Here is a 16,990-nt window from a genome sequence, read left to right as displayed (position 1 = left end):
CTTAATTCGTAATTCAGGAATATTCTTAAATTTACCTACACCATTTCTAATCTTAATTTAAACCCCAAAACATCAACCACAGTTGTGTATTTTCCTGAAGAATCACAATAATTTATTTTCTTTTATGTCTGTTTTTGCATGTTTAATAAACCGTCGAGCAAAGGCTTTCTCGTTTTTACACTCCATAACTCTCTCTAATGTCAGGTATGCACGTCGCATCCTTTCTTTATTGTCAAAGCACAGACTTCATTCCTTCACGGTAGCAATCCGTTTCCTGTATGGTCGATATAACTGCAGGTTGTGTAACTGCATCACTTCATGCTGCCGCTATCCATATCCACGTCTGTCTTAAACAGAATTACGTTAACACTCCTCGGAAAGAGTCCAAGAAGCCTGCGGTATTTAAAAGCTGTCAGAGGCCCAAGTCCTATCAATAAAGTTTAGGTTGATGCAATCACAGTGAGCATGCGCAGAGGTTTGTTATGTTGCGGGGATAGGAAGTTTGTAGGCCGGGTTCATCTATTATGTAAAACCTCAAGAAAAGAAGACATTGCTAACATAGGAGCAGAAAAAACATACTTTACGCTCCATTGGGCTTTAAATGGCTGAATCCCTAAAAGGTATTACATTTAAACTTTTTATTAGCTACCATGTTACTCTATGCTAGGTTATTTTTTATAATCAAATTTAGGCTTTACTATAGTGGCTTCAGAGCTATCAGTAATGCTTTTGTGCTATTATTGCTACTACGTATAGTAATAATGTCCGATTTGACATGTAGAACCAAACGGGATGTGTACATGTCGACTTGTTGTCGTGGGACCAAGTCAGCGATGTGACAGATCATGCTGTTGGTCAGCTCACCACATGGTTGCCTGTGTGACCTCGTAAAACACGGTGACAAAACCTTCACTAGATTTTTTTCCCCCAGAATAAATTATCTATTAAAATTAATTCAGGTTTTTTTTTGTGTGATTTATATTTACTGCAAGATTCTGAAAAGCCTGCTTCGTTTGTCGATACATTTCCTAGTGTCTAAACATGATCATAGCTGGGTCAGAGTCCAGAAACATATTTGGTTCATAGTTACACTGAAAAGTCAAAACTACTAACTTTGTATTGAAGGAAAAAATGAATATGCAACATTCGTTTTATATCAACGCTGAGAGATAAGTTACCTTATAAATAAACCTTGGAAATCCACGTTTGTGCTCTACACACAATGCAGTATATTCCCAATTTTTAAACTAACGTCAGCACTTCTTGCAGACATAACCCTACTGCAGATTATTCACATGTAAAGTACAGAAAATGTTTCTCTCAGCTGTCCCTGTATAAGATTGTGATGTGCTTTTGTGCTTAAGTTTCTTTTTTTTTCCCCCAGGGGAACTGGATTTGAATCCAGATGCAGCTGATTTTGTGCCTGAAGAAAGAAACAAGCAGAAGTCAAGGAGGGAGAACCCAAAGTCAGAGCACAACAGAAACAGGAGTGGTCACTACGCAGGTCCTCGATCGCAGCATTATAACAGACCGTATCACAGTAACAGGCCTTGGCATGAACATGACTCCCGGAAGAGCCACAGTCCTTCTCAGGACCATGGGGAGGGGGGAGAAGGCAATAGAGGAGCTAGAAGCCACAGCTTTCAGGCACAGAGATGGCAAAGGCCCGGAAGTGCAAGGAATCTTCCAGCAGATAACCCTGACCCCTCTGGGGGCAACAGGACAGAGTCTTCCACTGAAGTGTCTGGAATTGGTGCGTCAAACTGGAAGGCGGAGAACCAGAGGGACAATTATTTCTACAATGGCCCTCTTTCCCAAGAGGAGATGAGAGATGTAAGGCCCAAAAAGACCAAAAAGTTTGCTGCTGAGCCCAGGAGGGGGGCAAGCGAGAGGGGAAGACGGGCTTTTGTCGGGGAGACCCGGACTGCGGAGGACTGGTCCAGCACGGTGTCCACAGATGCTGGTAAAGAAGTTGATGGGAAGGGTCAGAGGATGGGGGAAAGGTATCGGGACCACAGCATGAAGAAGAACTCCCCGAGGCACAAACAAGAGCATGAGGAGGAGACCTTTAGAAGACCAGCCTCCTACAGGAGCCTGGCAGGCAAACCCCACACAGCTTCCTTCAGCACGTCAGAGGGGTTGAGCGCTTCCCAGTGTCCAGAGGAGCCTAGCTGGAGAAGCGAGAGGGGACATGGCAAGCGTTTTCCACTCCAAGACCGTGGTCCGAAGAAACCTCAAAAGGCGGACAGGAGGCCTGTTTATAAAACGCAGGTGGACATGCCCAAGAGCAAGGAAACGCAGACAGGTGTGCCACTACGGTCATTTGTGTTTATTTCATTTTCCGTATCTTCTCTTCATGAACTGATAACATGAAGAATATCATTAAATTTATCATTAAATATTTCACTACATGTGTTTAACTGCCCTGCCAGTGTTTGGTGGGATACTTGAATCTATGTATCCATATTGTCAAATGCAGACAACAGTTCTAAAATGAGAAGAAATGCTTTTTTTTATTCCTTTAAAATGTATCTGTTTGCTTACAAATCGAAAGAGTGGATGGAATAGAGTCCTCCTGACCACTTTCTCTACAACCCTTAGGATTTTGGAGAATAAAGCGATGCAAATGAATGTGTTCAAAAGTCAGTTTGGGTGCCAGGCAGGTGATGTCTGGAAAGCTGCTGCATATGTATTTGAGAGTGATCCCTTTAATAAACCGTATTCATCAGCTGTGGCCTTGTCTGACCCTGATCAGATGACTTCTCAGCATTAGAGCAAAGGAACTGAGTTTGACAGGTGGCGTGATGCAAGTTTTTAAGATGGTATTTGAGTTCTGTGGATCATTGTGCTTTCCCTCTCTCTCTTGGGGCAGGGTGCCTGATCGAACAGCTCACGGAGGAGAAGTACGAATGTATGGTCTGCTGTGAGGTGATCCGGGTGATGGCTCCAGTGTGGAGCTGCCAGAGCTGCTACCACGTCTTCCATCTCAACTGTATTAAAAAGTGGGCCAGGTCCCCAGCCTCTCAGGCAGAGGGTAAGTTTGGTCCTGGGGCTAGGGGACTAATTTTTTGTATCTTCCAGTGTAAAATCATACCCTGCCTGCTACATTTAAATGACACTGCCTTGGGAAGTGTTGTGCAGATTTCATACAAATATTATTCAGGTGGCTTTAAGGAAGGACATCAAATCCCATTACTAAACATTTTAGTAAAACATGATCACACAATACACCCTCCTGAATGTATTGTATTGATTTCTGTGGAGTCATGTTTATTGAAACATTAAATTAAGATCTAATCAATTTAATTAGAAGTTAGAATAGCAGATTATTAAAACAGAGTTCTGTGTTTCAATCATGTAAAAAAACAGAAAAGCAGAAATGACAGCCTTTGTAAATTGTATTTTTTCCCCATTGATTTCTTAACCTGATTTTCACTGTCTGTGGAGGGTTCTAGATTGGCAGTTTCAAGAGCAGTGACAGTGGGCGGGGAATGGTTAGCTAGGATTAATTCATCTGCCAGGCTCCCAGTCTCTCCATCTGAGAGCATGTACAGTATTTAGCAAGGTCATGTAGAAACGGCCCTACCTGTAGTCTTTCTTCTGTGGGCGTCAGTTGATTGAGGTTGACAGATAAAAAGAAGAGAGTATAGCCGTACGATGATCATACTTTATTTCTCACCAGTTTTGGTTCTGTTTACGATAAGTAACATGATTGGACTTCATAACTTCTTTCTTTAAAAATCAAGATGTGAAATTTATCAAGTGGTTGCAACTTTTTGTTTTCCTTTTTTAAACCCACACTAAATAATCAATGTGCATTATGTGCTTGCCTTCACTCTATTGCATGTGCCATATTTTGCTAACATAATTCTCAGTGTATTTAATGATGATTGCTGTGATTGCGTAAACCTTGTGTGGCTCTATTTCCAGATGGGAATGAAGGGTGGAGGTGTCCTGCCTGCCAAAATGTAGCATCTCGTGTACCAAACTCTTATGCCTGCTTTTGTGGTAAGTGAAAGTTTGTGTTATCTTCTAAAATAACTCAGAGAACTTCATAAATTCTCATTCTACATTGTGCATAATTGCTGTTTCTTCAGGATTATTTTTCATGGTAGTGGATGCACAATCTTCTTGATTTTGTGACTTTTCTTTCCCATTTTTATACCCAAATTGGCCATTGCATGCATTATACTGTTGTTTGATTGTTATTACAGTGAAATTCCACCTTTAAAATAAAAGCTGAAGTGTCAAATAGAGGACAGCGATAGAAGCATTCAGCAACAAGGGTCACTGCCAGAAAGCTGCGGATCACCTGGTGGTCAAAATCTAGACACATGTCACAAATATTTATTTTTCCATTTTGTTCTGGGGAATTAGGGCCACAGTCTGAAACTTGCTTACTGGATTGAACATTAATGAGCCGCACCCAGAGAAGGCTCCACAACTGAAAAATTGTTTTTCTTCTCTTTTTAGCATGGAATAAACCTTTACTTGTTCCTTTGCAGCTTATGCATGCTGACGCAGCTACCTAAACTACTTAAAGAGCTTTAGGTTGTAGAACCACTCCTGCATTTTGGGGGATATTTTATTGTAAAGTCGATCAGGATATGTGTAGAGTATGGTATTGCTCCTTATAATGATTTGTGTTTCATTAGCAAAAAAATAATGTATATGTTTTCAATTTCATTTTTAAGGCAAGGTTAATAACCCTGAATGGCACAGAAATGAGATTCCACACAGTTGTGGAGAGCTGTGTGGTAAAAAGCGATCTGCTTTGGACTGCCCCCACCCCTGCAACATGTGAGTAACAAAATATATTGTTTCTATGAATTTACAATTGTGAGTTATTTTTTTCTGTATACCCCTCCAATTTAGAATTGTGAATTGTGCCTTGATGTCATTTCTCACAGCAGTAATTCCTGCTGTTTAATAATGTTTTCAAATGTTGTCTTTTTCCTACAGTTTGTGCCACCCAGGACCATGCCCGTTATGTCCTGCTTTTATAACCAAAGCTTGTGTCTGTGGAAGAACAAGGTAAAAGGCATTCTTTCATTGACTGTGTATTTCCAGTTAGCAACACGCACAAAGGAGTTCTTTGAGTCAGTTTTCAGGCTTGCGTATGAACACACAAAACTTGTAAGGAAACATTTTGTACTATAATGTTGATTTCCTAACACTCTTTTGTAGTTGTAATTTTCACCCAAGTAAACAATGAACAAAAGATACATTATCTCACAAACCCTTGGCTACAAGCATTACTTGTATCCAAGGAAACGTTTTGGAATGAGTCTAACCCCTCTTTCTTCCCCAGTCAACCTGTGCGCTGTGGCCAGTCCTCTGCAGTGCTCTGTTCTGAGGTGTGTGAAGAACTGCTGAACTGTGGGAAGCACACCTGCACCCAAGTGTGCCATGCTGGGAACTGCCCTCCATGCCAGCTTCAGGTCACACAAGGTAAGCGGGCAGCGTTCCTGGGAGCTGCTTGTGGTTTTCACAGAACGGGAAGCTAATTGGCAGATCGCAAAAGATTTTAGGTTTGATATGTATTGTCCGTTTTGTTTCAGTTCGCATGAACTATATACAGTAAATGAGCAGTAAAATGTAAGCTTTCCTTCAATCTGGTTATTCAGGATGAATTTGCTGCAACCTCTTATGCAGAAATGGTTATCGCCTTGCTGCTGACATTCTTATTCAGATGAGCTGTGTTAATGATTTTCTGTTTTTGTTTTTTCAGTCTGCTTTTGTGGAGCTGTTTCTCGGGAGGTGCTGTGTGGAATAGATAAGGATAACTTTGATGGATCTGGACACTTTTCTTGTCAGAAATTATGTGGAAAGTAAGCATTATGCTGATATCTTATTGTGTGCATCAAACAGTTCAACACTGGGAAATAGCCTTACTCATGCAGTGTATCTACTTCTAAAATGTTCAAATGGCAATGAAGCGGTAGCCATCCATCAATTTTCTAACTGTTTTATCCAGTTCAAGGTCGATAACAGGCGCAAGGTGGGATATATCCTGAATGAGACGCCGGTTCATCACAGGGTACACACAAACACAAACATGCTCTCACCAGGGTCAGTTTTCCCAGAAGCCAGTTAACCTACCAGTATGTTGTCTGAGTGTGTGAACACGAGGAGAACATACAAACTCCTCACAGATAGCACCTCAGGTCCAGAACTTAACCAAGGGCCCCAGCGCTGTGAGGCAGCAAAGTTATACACTCCACCACTGTGCCGCGTACTGAAGAAATATCATACAGACAAACACAACATCTGAATGAGCAGAAGTAGAAAGAAAGCAAGAATTGCACAATCAGATGGAAAGTTTTATTCAAAAGGCCTTAAATGTGTGTTTGAAGCCTGAAAAACACAAAATGTTAATAAACCATGGCTAGAGAAAGGATAGTGCTTTACTTTTATGTCTCTGGCCCGTTTGTATGTGACCTTTCAATAGAATTAGATGTTAATCAAAAAAAGGTGCTGGAAGAGAACGGATGTTTGGTTTTCTTTTTCTTTTCTGTAAGTGTACTGCTGGATTTGCTAGCTGGAGTTGCGTTTTGCACATCTGTGCCTCTGTGGACTATTGCTAACCCCGTCTCCCTTTAAAAACAAGAAAACAAATTCAACGTTATGGGAGTCTATAAGAAAATAAAAACAACCATCTATAACAATACAGTTTCCTTGTATATTTCACAGAGCCATTGGTATTTTTCCCTTTATTGTATATAAAGCATTTATATGCTGTATTTTAACAGCAGATCTTTTATTTTTCTCCTAGAAAGCTGGACTGTGAGATCCACTGGTGCAGCCAGCTCTGCCACCCGCAGCCCTGCGAGTCCTGCCCCCGTCTCCCCCAGGCTGTACGGACCTGTCCTTGCGGGCAGACTCCGCTGTCTAAGTTGATGGAGCTGGGCTACTCCGAGCGCAGGAGCTGCACAGACGCAATCCCTTCTTGCGGGAAGACCTGTGGCAGGCCACTGCCCTGCGGCTCTGCAGGTGAGCGCTCTCGCGGCTCGTCCAGATCAGCTCTCTCCCCGCCGGTCCGGTCTTGATATCGGGTTAGTCTTCCCGATTCGCTCTCGTGTGGTGGAAGAGAACTGAATGGGCCATGATGCTGAGCAAAAAGAAACCGAAAGCCTTGATTGCCTTTAGTTTGACCTTGAAGAAACAGTTTAAATAATTTAAGTTTTCACTTCCTGATGCTGTACAATTCAAACTGAAGTTTTGTCTCGGATGCATAAATTGGTAGTTCGTGCAATAAAATATTCAGAATACAGTATTTCTCTTTGTAAGAAAATATATGATCATTTTGTATGTGGAGAATGCAGTCCACCTATTTTCCTTACGTTTTATCTGAGTATGCAAGTAATGGCCTATTTAATACTTAATCCTTGCTTCAGCTTTAAACCACAGTCCTTTTCTCTTCATCTGGATTGTAGATTCCATTCATTTCTGTGAAAAACTTTGCCATGAAGATAGCTGTGGTCCTTGTTCTCTGACTTCCATCATCAAATGCAGATGTGGCTTTAAAACCAAAGTAAGTGAACACATCCAAGACAAGTAGAAACTACAAGGCTCTCCCTGAAAATAATGCCCCATATTTTTCTTAGGAAAAAAGATTTCTTACAGATAAATGAGGTAACTTCCATTTCTTTTTGCAAAATGTAAGAATATTCCTTCTGATCCCCTCAACAATTGTAGAATAATAACACTAAAATATTAGGAAACTTAGGATTTGTTTCCATCTTCTTTATCTGAAACAGTTTCCTCAAGTTAGTTTCTGTTAGCTTCAGGGCTAAAGATAGTAAGTTTAGCATTTTTTTTGTACGCTGAACACCAGAAGATACCTATGATTCCGTTTATGCTTGAATACCTTAAGAATAGTAATTTATTTGTATTTTACATATTGATTTCATTTTGTGTGTCATGATTAATTGTACATTCATGACTAACCTTCATACTTGACTGACTTTGACTGTTATATAAGCACTCATTTGCATCTTCAATGAGAGTTGATTGGTCAACAGTGACAGTTATTTGACTTTTTGAATGTCAAATCTGGTGAAAGAAAAACAAAGCAAAGCAATGTGCCTTGTTTGTCAAGAGAACAGCACCTTTATGCCATTCATATACTGGAGCAACATCTCACGTGTGCTTACAAGCAGTGGAACCAAGTCCTCTTCAGCATTATATTAAGTTTTTGTGTAGACCACGCTCATGCACGTCAGCAGAACAATACATAAATTGTTGTATACAACAGACCAATTGATGGGCAGGTCAAAGTGTGGTGGTCTGGACAGGACTGTCGAATATCTACAGAACACAACTTGTAATTATTGATGGCAGCCTCACTTCACAGGGCTCCTGTACATTGATATAGTCCTGTGCCCTGGCTTGTTTCACTTCCAGAGTCTTCCCAACATGACAGCGTCCTCATCCTGTTTGTATAAGTCACATGGTCGTCTAGGGGTTCCAAACACAATGGGACAGAATGCCCACATGTACTATTAACCTTTGTAGATCAGTAGAGCCTCTGTTAATGAACACTGTTGATGGAAAAAAAAGTAAAAGGCATTATGTTGATATAATCTCTGTCTAGTAAAATGTCAGTGCATTGGGGGGGGGGGGGGGATTATTAAAATGGTGAAAAGAGATTGTCCGAGTGGTTCAGTCAATAAGTGAAAAAATTCTTCATAAACCCCAACTTGTAAGTGATTTCACCAGAATATACCCGAGCGGTTGGTATAGTAGGAGGCACGTGAATTATTTCTCTGCCACAGCTTTGTCGAGAAGAGTAATAATCCAGGCACACTTGGTTAAACAAATATTTATTACATTGAGGAGACAAACTACACTACACACACCAAAACATACAACACACTATGTAGTCTATGTACAATATTTACAAACAAGGTATTTCAGAGGCCTAACATTCTGGTCATCCAGAAAACCCCAGACTGCTACTAGTACTAAGCATGAAACTTGTAATGCCTACACATGAAATAATAAGAAATAAGCTGCCTTCTAACTAAATACAAAGCAACCTGCAGTTAAATGTCTCTTTTTCCACCCCGGATTGCCACAAAATAAATGGGAGCCTATATCTCTCTCCATAAAAATGTACCCTCCGGTACCTTTTACCCAGGAAGCCCAAGTTCTCTAAAAACACAGAATAGCAAGCTTTCTCTAACAAGGTTCACATACTTACTGTAGTTCTAGTCAGGTTTTGTTTGGATGAACATGAAGTGGGGGCTCTCGCCTGGTGCCAAAAACTCTGGACTCTTGTCTCTCCTCTCCTTCTTCTCTGCTTTCTGTCCTTCCCTCCTCTTCTTGTTCCTTAATATGATCTTATATTGTGTTTCTGTACTCCTCATTGACAGTCATTACACCACAACTTACTTAGGTATACTAAGGTACACTTTAAAATTGTTTCTGCTCAAGGGACCCCCTAGACCTCAGCAAACATCCTTTCTGCTTTGAAGTTTGCAGTGTTGAAAAACTTTATCTTTAAGTGTCACAAACTTTATCTGAAATCTGAGACACTTCTCAGTCACCTAAAGCTGTAACATTACTTTTGCTGATAATAACATAATGAACCTATTGTAGTTATAAGTTGCAAGTTTCTTTTAATATAATTTGGAAGCTCCAAAAAGTAAAAATAGTTTTTATGTATAATTATGTGGGATTAAATGGCTGAAGAATGTTACTAGGATGTATGTCCATGAAGAACTCGGAGCTTGCTTCACCAGCTGTAAAGTACAGATATTCAGTAACATGGTTTCCTTTTATCTCCAGGAAGTTCCGTGCTCCACCATCCAAAGTGAAGGTAAGCTTTTGTCCAGTGGATAAAGAAAAGAATAGGTGTTTTGATTTACAAGTCTTTATGATGTATAACTGACAATTGATGTATTTTTTTCTGCTTTTTTGAGTATGGGGGACAAAGGGGCAGTTTTAATATTATTAAATACATGTGTCAATGTGTACACATGTTTGTGAGAATCATTTCTTCAGGTTGTGGCTGAAGAAATGCTCAAAGAAGTGGAGGTGGTGTCAATCTCATTTACGCACTAAAAGATGGAAACTCGTTTCACCTGAAAATGTGAACGACCTTGTTATGAAGGCCTTGGAAACATACTGTACATAGAATTCTGGCTTAGATCTCAGCAATTCTCTCTGCTAATTTTTTTTAGCCCTGGAGATCTACATAATTAGGTTGGCAGCTTTTGTGTTCAAATAATGAGCCACGTGATACATTTTTCAAAATGGTAGTTCTGTGCATGTTATGAAATGAATGATTATGAAATGATAATTCACTGCTTTGTAAAATATTTAGTAAGCTAGGGCTCTTGCATTGATTTTGTTACTTTATATATCTTATTTATTTTGGAGCTTAAAATAAGCAGATATTCATCCATTAAAATTATCCATCACCCTCAAAACAAGCAGCATCAGTATAAGATGTATTTAAGTATAATAACACTTTAAAAATTTAAGAAATGATGAAGAATTGGAGAAGAAAACTAATCACCTAATATATTATCTGTTTTAACTTTATAAATCCTTACCAGTCAGTGATACCTCTGAGTCATTCTTAAATGAACATCACTTATCATCGATTGGCCTGTGCAGTCACAGTAGTACCTGCAACTCTCTCTAAGTCATGTTGCTTAGCTCTCTGTCTTCTGCAACTATCATAGAGTAGACTTAATCATCCATTTGATTGTTTTGTCAAAATTAGTATCTGTTTCTCATATGGGCAGGATGAGAACTTTGGTTATAATGAAATCAAACACAAAAGAGGTGCTTTATCTCTTCACTCTGTGGAGCCTTTAACGTGTGTAACTATTAAATACTATAATATAGATATCATGTTTTCTAAGTGACACAGTGGTGTGGTATTTATCTCCGCTGCTTCTCAGTTCTTGGTTACTGGATTTGATTCTAGCCTGGGTCTCTGTGTGTGGAGCCTGCACATCTCCATGTGTTTGTATAAGTCCTCACTTGCTTCTTCAGTTTCCCACCTTCCAAAGGCATAGACTAGATTAAAGGGGAACTGCAATGCTATTTTGTTTATCTTTTGGGGTTAGAAAGAGCATTGATGAGCACATTTCAAACCACATTAAAAGTAAGATGTACACAGTAACTTATAAAACCTACAAATTACATCACAAAATAGACGAAATTTCCAAGTATTTATAGCACCATGTTCTGTGATTCAGAACAAGGCAACAAAAGTCCGGTGACATGATGTGGCCTTATTACATTGTAAAGAAGCAGTCTTGTGAGTAAATCTCTTTTAATCCAATAGAAATTATCCAATATTTCTTGTTAACTCTGCATGTGGATCATGTTGGAAGATTACTGCAGTGAAATATCTGCTACTGTACTTATTTGCTCGTACATCACATTAGTCATTTCGGTGACTAGTGAGCAGGAAGGGTTGCATCACGTCGCAATTTGTAGGAACGCCTATGTGTGTTCGTGAGTTTCACAAAGCTCACACTTTCGTACTTAATTCGAATTTTGTTAAATTGTTCTATAACATCAATAAATGTATTGTTTTTAAGGAGATTTAATAACCAGTCTGAGAAAGTGAGATCACAGTTCCCTTTAACTTGTGCCTATAGATTGTACCTCTGTGTATGTGTCTTGTGATGGGCTGGCTTCCTATCCAAGTGTGCCTTGTGCTTATAAGAGTGTATTTGTATTGCTGCAGCCCTTAGAAATAAGCAGCTTTATTAGAATAGGAAGGTGGATGAATCGTTTTTGTGTATTTTGAAGGTCTTCTGATTTACATTACTGTAAGTGATTACCCAGACACCCCTCATCTCTCATTGCAGGTGAGCTTGTGTTTACTTGTGAGAAGCGGTGCAACAAAAAGCGTTCTTGTGGCCGACACAAGTGTAATGAACTTTGCTGTGTGGTGAGTGTGAAAGCATGATTGTATCATTGCGATGTCATGTTTTAAATCCCAGATCTTGAACTGCAATGAACATAAAACACAGAGATAATCTCCTCAATGTACTCACTGTACTCTTATAGGAATGCTTTCAATTAACTGCCCTGCAGATTTACTGATTACATTGTGTGCCAAGGTACAATGTGTAACCTCTTCTGTTTTTAGCTCAGATAGAGATCTGAGAGTTTGTGATAAATGAGAAACCTGTGTTTTTGCCAGTGTTTGATTAAAATGGTTGTGTTGTAGAAACTTGGAAGCACTGGGAAAAAGGAGTGCTAAACTCCGCAGGCTTCCCCCTCTTCTTTTCAAAGATACTTAATCATCACCATCTGAGACACCATCGTCACATCTGCCTTTCATGGAAAATCTTTTATAGCCAAACTCTGAACAATGCAGCCAACTATCACTGCTCATTGTCCATCTGTACATCTTCGGTTTTCTAGACAGTAATAGTTCCTTTTTAGTCATAAAAGACATAGACATAAGGTCCTAGTGGTAATAAGCTTTTTGGTTTTGTTGAGACAGATCTCCTCTACTTCTTACCCTATGAAGCTTGTGAAGCTGTGATGACATAAACTACATTGTGTTTACATTTACTGTAGCTTCATTATTTGATATTAGCACTTGAAAATACAATTGGAATAATTAAGAGACCGTTTTTTCTGTGACGTCTTTTATGGGAATGGAATTAAGGTTGTTGTTTTTTTTTTCTTCCTGACATTGACAAGATTCGGGGATCAGTGGTTAAGTTTTGCTAAACACCTCTAACACCATTGTTTTCCCCTGACAGGACAGGGAGCACAAGTGCTCTCTGATCTGTGGGTATAAACTGAACTGCGGTCTGCACCGGTGCCAGGAGCCCTGCCACCGGGGAAACTGCCAGCCCTGCTGGCAAACCAGTAAGTACTCGGCCCTCTTCTCTGCTGTCACTTAAAAGCAACCAGTTGCCAAGCTTAAACAGTGGCACAGTGCAAAACCAGGACCCACAAAGACACGTATTTCCTGATACAGGTATCTGCATTTCTCTGCTGCTGTGCCCCGAGATGAATCAAGAGACAGGTGTAGTGATGTGATTGGTGGAGGAAGCTTACTGTATTTTCACAATTTGAAATTGTAACGGTAAATAGTGAGAATACAGTAAGCTTCCTCCACCAATGCAGTTTCCCCCAGCGAAGTTTTGAATAAAACATAAAAACAATGTGCTGAAAAATTCCTGAAGCACTGACATTTGACTACAACATGGACGATCCCTGAAATATCTTAACAAAATCTAGTAGTATTTCTGATATCTTTTCCCTCAACACTGATCCTGGGGGCATTTTGATGCTAAGTGCATCCCAGTCCATGCATGCACTACTCTTGTGTTGTGCTCACAAGTTTTTTTTTTGTGATTTATTGTGTGTTTTCTCTGCATTATGTTTAACCATAATGACAGGTTACCACGTTTTGTTTAGCAAAGTAAAATTTCAGGAAAGTGATGACTTCAATGAAGAAAATTACAGTTTTAGGTTGCATTGAAATATGGCAACTGTTTCCCAAAGATACCTTCAATGTACCAATTTCTGTGCACACCATTTTGAGGTTAGCCAAAAGACAACTCTTATTAGCTTAAATAATGCTTTGAAATTAAGTGACTTGTGACAGATGCAATCCAAGGAACTTGATCTTGCTAAAACTTCTTGTTTTTATGTGCAGAATGTAAATTAAGCCATCAGATCTGGCAAGTCCTTGAGCTTCTTGAATGACATGCTATCCTACTCATTCAGTTCAGTGCCTCTCTAATGTGTTGGGGGTCTGTGGTGTGCTCAAAATCAACCCCTGCTTCTGTTGCAACAAATGCCATCTCTAAGAAAAATGTTATTTCACTCTCAGGCTTTGATGAACTGACATGCTATTGTGGAGAAACGGTAATCTACCCACCAATCTCCTGTGGTACAAAACCACCTGAATGCAAAAACCTTTGCACCAGAAAGCATGAATGTGATCATCCAGGTAAAACCAATCAATCTTATTCATTATTTCTATATTCTATTGTTACTATGTAGGAAACGGAGGAAAAGGAAATAAAGTTGAGGGGTAAGAAAACAATTCGAGGCATGTGAGGTCTTTATACTCTCTACTATAGCTCTGCTGGAAGAGTAATAAATCAAGTCAAAACTGAGGCCAAACAAATGTATAGTAACAATAAGATAACACAACCAGACAACAGAAAACATTATACAACATGCAAAACTGTGCTTCAGAGGCCTATTCTCCTGGAATCCTCCCCCTGTTACCTGAAACACTGCAACAGGCACCTTAACAGGCCAACAAGAGAAGAACCCTGTGCCCTAAATGAAAAATATAACCCTAAAACACCCTTTCTACAACATGCAGTAGATGCCTTAAAGTGAATGGAAATCTGTCTGAGGATCCTGCAATATGGCAGATTCGATTAAAAAAAAAAGGGGGGCAGTAAGGTCTGAATAATACGGTTGAGATTACCTAGAAAGAAAGAATGCATGCCACAAGCTTAGAGGAAGAGGAGAGTGATAGTGTTCCTCTTTCTCCCTGTGCCCTCAGTTTCCCTGTCTTCTTTCTGTTTCCTCCTTGCTGTCTCTTCCCTGTCTTTTATGCTACATTCTATAGCTCTTGAAAGGTCAGGTGGTTTGCCAAGAAGTTAATTAACCAGAGTATATTACTAGAAGATCCTTTTTGATCATAGTTTTTACACAGCTAGGTAAATAACTCAAACAACATTTATCATTCCAAGACTCAAATTCAAAAAGATTTATTGGCATGACCAGTGAATTACAGTTGTTCCAAAGCAGATACAATTAAGAAAACATTTACAAATGTTTATAGTACAAGCATATTATCGGAAATTTACTTACAACACATCCCTCTCCGTTTAGCCTTTTGAGTAGCGCAATACCATCTTAACCAATTTTATAGCTTCCCTAATGGTTATAATTGTTGTAATTATTTTAAAATTGATTTAAGCGTATCTTTTTTTTCCGTCCTTAGGTAGAGTTGAGTGTATTGAATGTTTGCAAAGCAAGAATATTAAGAGTACTGAGGTATTTTAATGATCTAGCAAATTCAAAGATATACTGATGCTTTTGCATTGTTTTTTACTTAACTAAAACATGCTTTATGCTTTGTACTATTGAGATTGTATTATGGTGGTATCATGGTACTATATTAGGAGTTAAGCTAATGACTTGTTGCAACCCAGAGGAAGTTATGTGATTATGCGACCAGTGAATAAGTACTTGTGCCGTCTTCTCCGGTTTATGTTTAAATAGGTAACCATACAGTTCAATGTTCCCTAGAACACTTAAGTTGGGATTTTAAAATTTCCCTAAACAGAAAGGTGCTAACTTTTAAATATTAGGCATATAATTAATATATATATAGAAATCTGTTCTGCTGGAGCATGCTGTTGAATTTCTAGCCTTTCTGTTTGAAACAAAACAAAATGAATTAAAGGTTAATTTAACTTAATTAGGAAGATTGAAACAAACACCATACTTCAGGCATCCTGTTCCTTGACAGCTCATGGCATAGAGATAGTCCATGTTCAGAAGAGTGACTTCAGGCCAGCAGGGCCCAGTCAGATCACCAGATGAGTATTTCTGGTGGTTGATGATTCTTATGTGAAGACTTGTAATATCCAGCACCTCTTACTTTGTATAAGAGCCTGTAGGTATTTTAAATTTGAACTGTATTGTGCTGTTACATAATAGAACCTTAACTGTGTCCATGTAACTGTCCTTCATCAGTTGGGTCTAAGATTGTTTCAGATGTACTTTAAAAAGATATGACTGTTCTTTTTTGTTCTTCCATTAGTGTTTCATAACTGTCACAGCGAGGAGACATGCCCTCCTTGTACCTACCTCACCCAGAAATGGTGTATGGGAAACCATGAAGTGAGTAGATGAGTGCAGTGTACAGTAGTGCTTTGTTTTTTAGAAACCTGTTTTATCTCAACACATCTTGGGTAATACAACACAAACTGTATTGACACAAAGCTAACTTCCTTTTAGCAGACTATAGCAGACCTTTTAGCAGAATATAACCCCCTCTCACCTATAGAAAAATGCACTGATGAATATTATTGAATTGTGCATATATTTATAGCCAGTGATCCTTATAAAATAGACTTTATCCTTAAAAATAGGATTTATTAATAGACTAATATACAATAAACTAAAACATACCAAAAATGAGACATAATCCCTTGAATAGTGCTTTGATGCAGCAATACCATCAAAGATGATTGATGCAGGAATATCAGTGCTGTGTCCTGAGAGAGCTACAGTAGCACTGTTAAGATAAGATAGGATCACTTTATTGGCCATATACATTTTCTTGTATTAGGAATTTGTCTTTTCGCATACCCCAACTTGCTCTCCATGAGACGCACAGACAGGGAGAGAAGCTTGGGGTGAGAGCACAGGGTCAGGCATTTATACTGCCCTTGGAGCAGTTGGGGTTAAAGGCCTTTGCTCAGGAGCCCAACGGAGTAGGATTCCTCTGCCACCCACAGGATTTGAACCGGCAACCTTCCAGCCACAGGCGCAGATCCTTAGCCACAGAGCCACCACACTGCTATTATTGCTACTGTTCCTTTTAAGATGCATGTGGTGGTGCTATAACACTACAAAATCCTAGTTGTGCACTTGCAGTTAACTTACTTGTGCAAATCATTGACTGGATCTTCATCTGCATTTTTACAGCAAAGGAGCAATATTCCCTGTCACCTAACCGACATTTCCTGCGGCCTGACCTGTAACAAAGCTTTGCCATGTGGGATGCACAAGTGTCGAAGGATCTGCCACAGAGGGGAGTGCTTGACGGAGGAGCTCTGTAAACAGCCCTGTTCTACCACGAGGCAGGAGTGTGGTCACCCATGTGCTGCACCGTGCCACCCAGACTCTCCCTGTCCACGGACACCCTGCCCTGCCAAGGTATTTCTGCAGTGGAGCCCGGAAAGGGGTGTATATTTTGGGAAAAATATTTTCAAACACACTGGTCTAGTGAGCAGAGATT

At 39.6% G+C, this 16,990-nt stretch overlaps 1 protein-coding gene across 1 annotated transcript in view; it reads left to right on the top strand.

Annotated features, from left to right (window-relative positions):
* The first annotated feature begins 469 nt into the window (after positions 1–469).
* The window catches only part of nfx1 (nuclear transcription factor, X-box binding 1), a 30,916-nt gene continuing 14,395 nt past the window's right edge, over positions 470–16,990 (top strand). The window contains exons 1-16 of the mRNA XM_088919162.1: positions 470–620; positions 1,385–2,305; positions 2,873–3,034; positions 3,931–4,008; positions 4,695–4,800; positions 4,963–5,034; positions 5,312–5,451; positions 5,732–5,831; positions 6,776–6,993; positions 7,437–7,534; positions 9,793–9,823; positions 11,838–11,920; positions 12,747–12,855; positions 13,829–13,948; positions 15,788–15,867; positions 16,678–16,908. Coding sequence (XP_088775288.1) covers positions 602–620; positions 1,385–2,305; positions 2,873–3,034; positions 3,931–4,008; positions 4,695–4,800; positions 4,963–5,034; positions 5,312–5,451; positions 5,732–5,831; positions 6,776–6,993; positions 7,437–7,534; positions 9,793–9,823; positions 11,838–11,920; positions 12,747–12,855; positions 13,829–13,948; positions 15,788–15,867; positions 16,678–16,908 — 2,568 coding nt within the window. The 5' untranslated portion in view covers positions 470–601. The remainder of the gene's footprint in view (positions 621–1,384; positions 2,306–2,872; positions 3,035–3,930; positions 4,009–4,694; positions 4,801–4,962; positions 5,035–5,311; positions 5,452–5,731; positions 5,832–6,775; positions 6,994–7,436; positions 7,535–9,792; positions 9,824–11,837; positions 11,921–12,746; positions 12,856–13,828; positions 13,949–15,787; positions 15,868–16,677; positions 16,909–16,990) is intronic.

The sequence above is a fragment of the Atractosteus spatula genome, chromosome 6 (assembly GCF_055471065.1).
Source record: "Atractosteus spatula isolate fAtrSpa1 chromosome 6, fAtrSpa1.hap1, whole genome shotgun sequence".
NCBI classification, from domain to species: domain Eukaryota; kingdom Metazoa; phylum Chordata; class Actinopteri; order Semionotiformes; family Lepisosteidae; genus Atractosteus; species Atractosteus spatula.
The sequence above is the reverse complement of the archived record's forward strand: the minus strand, read 5'-3'. Positions and strand labels throughout refer to the sequence as shown.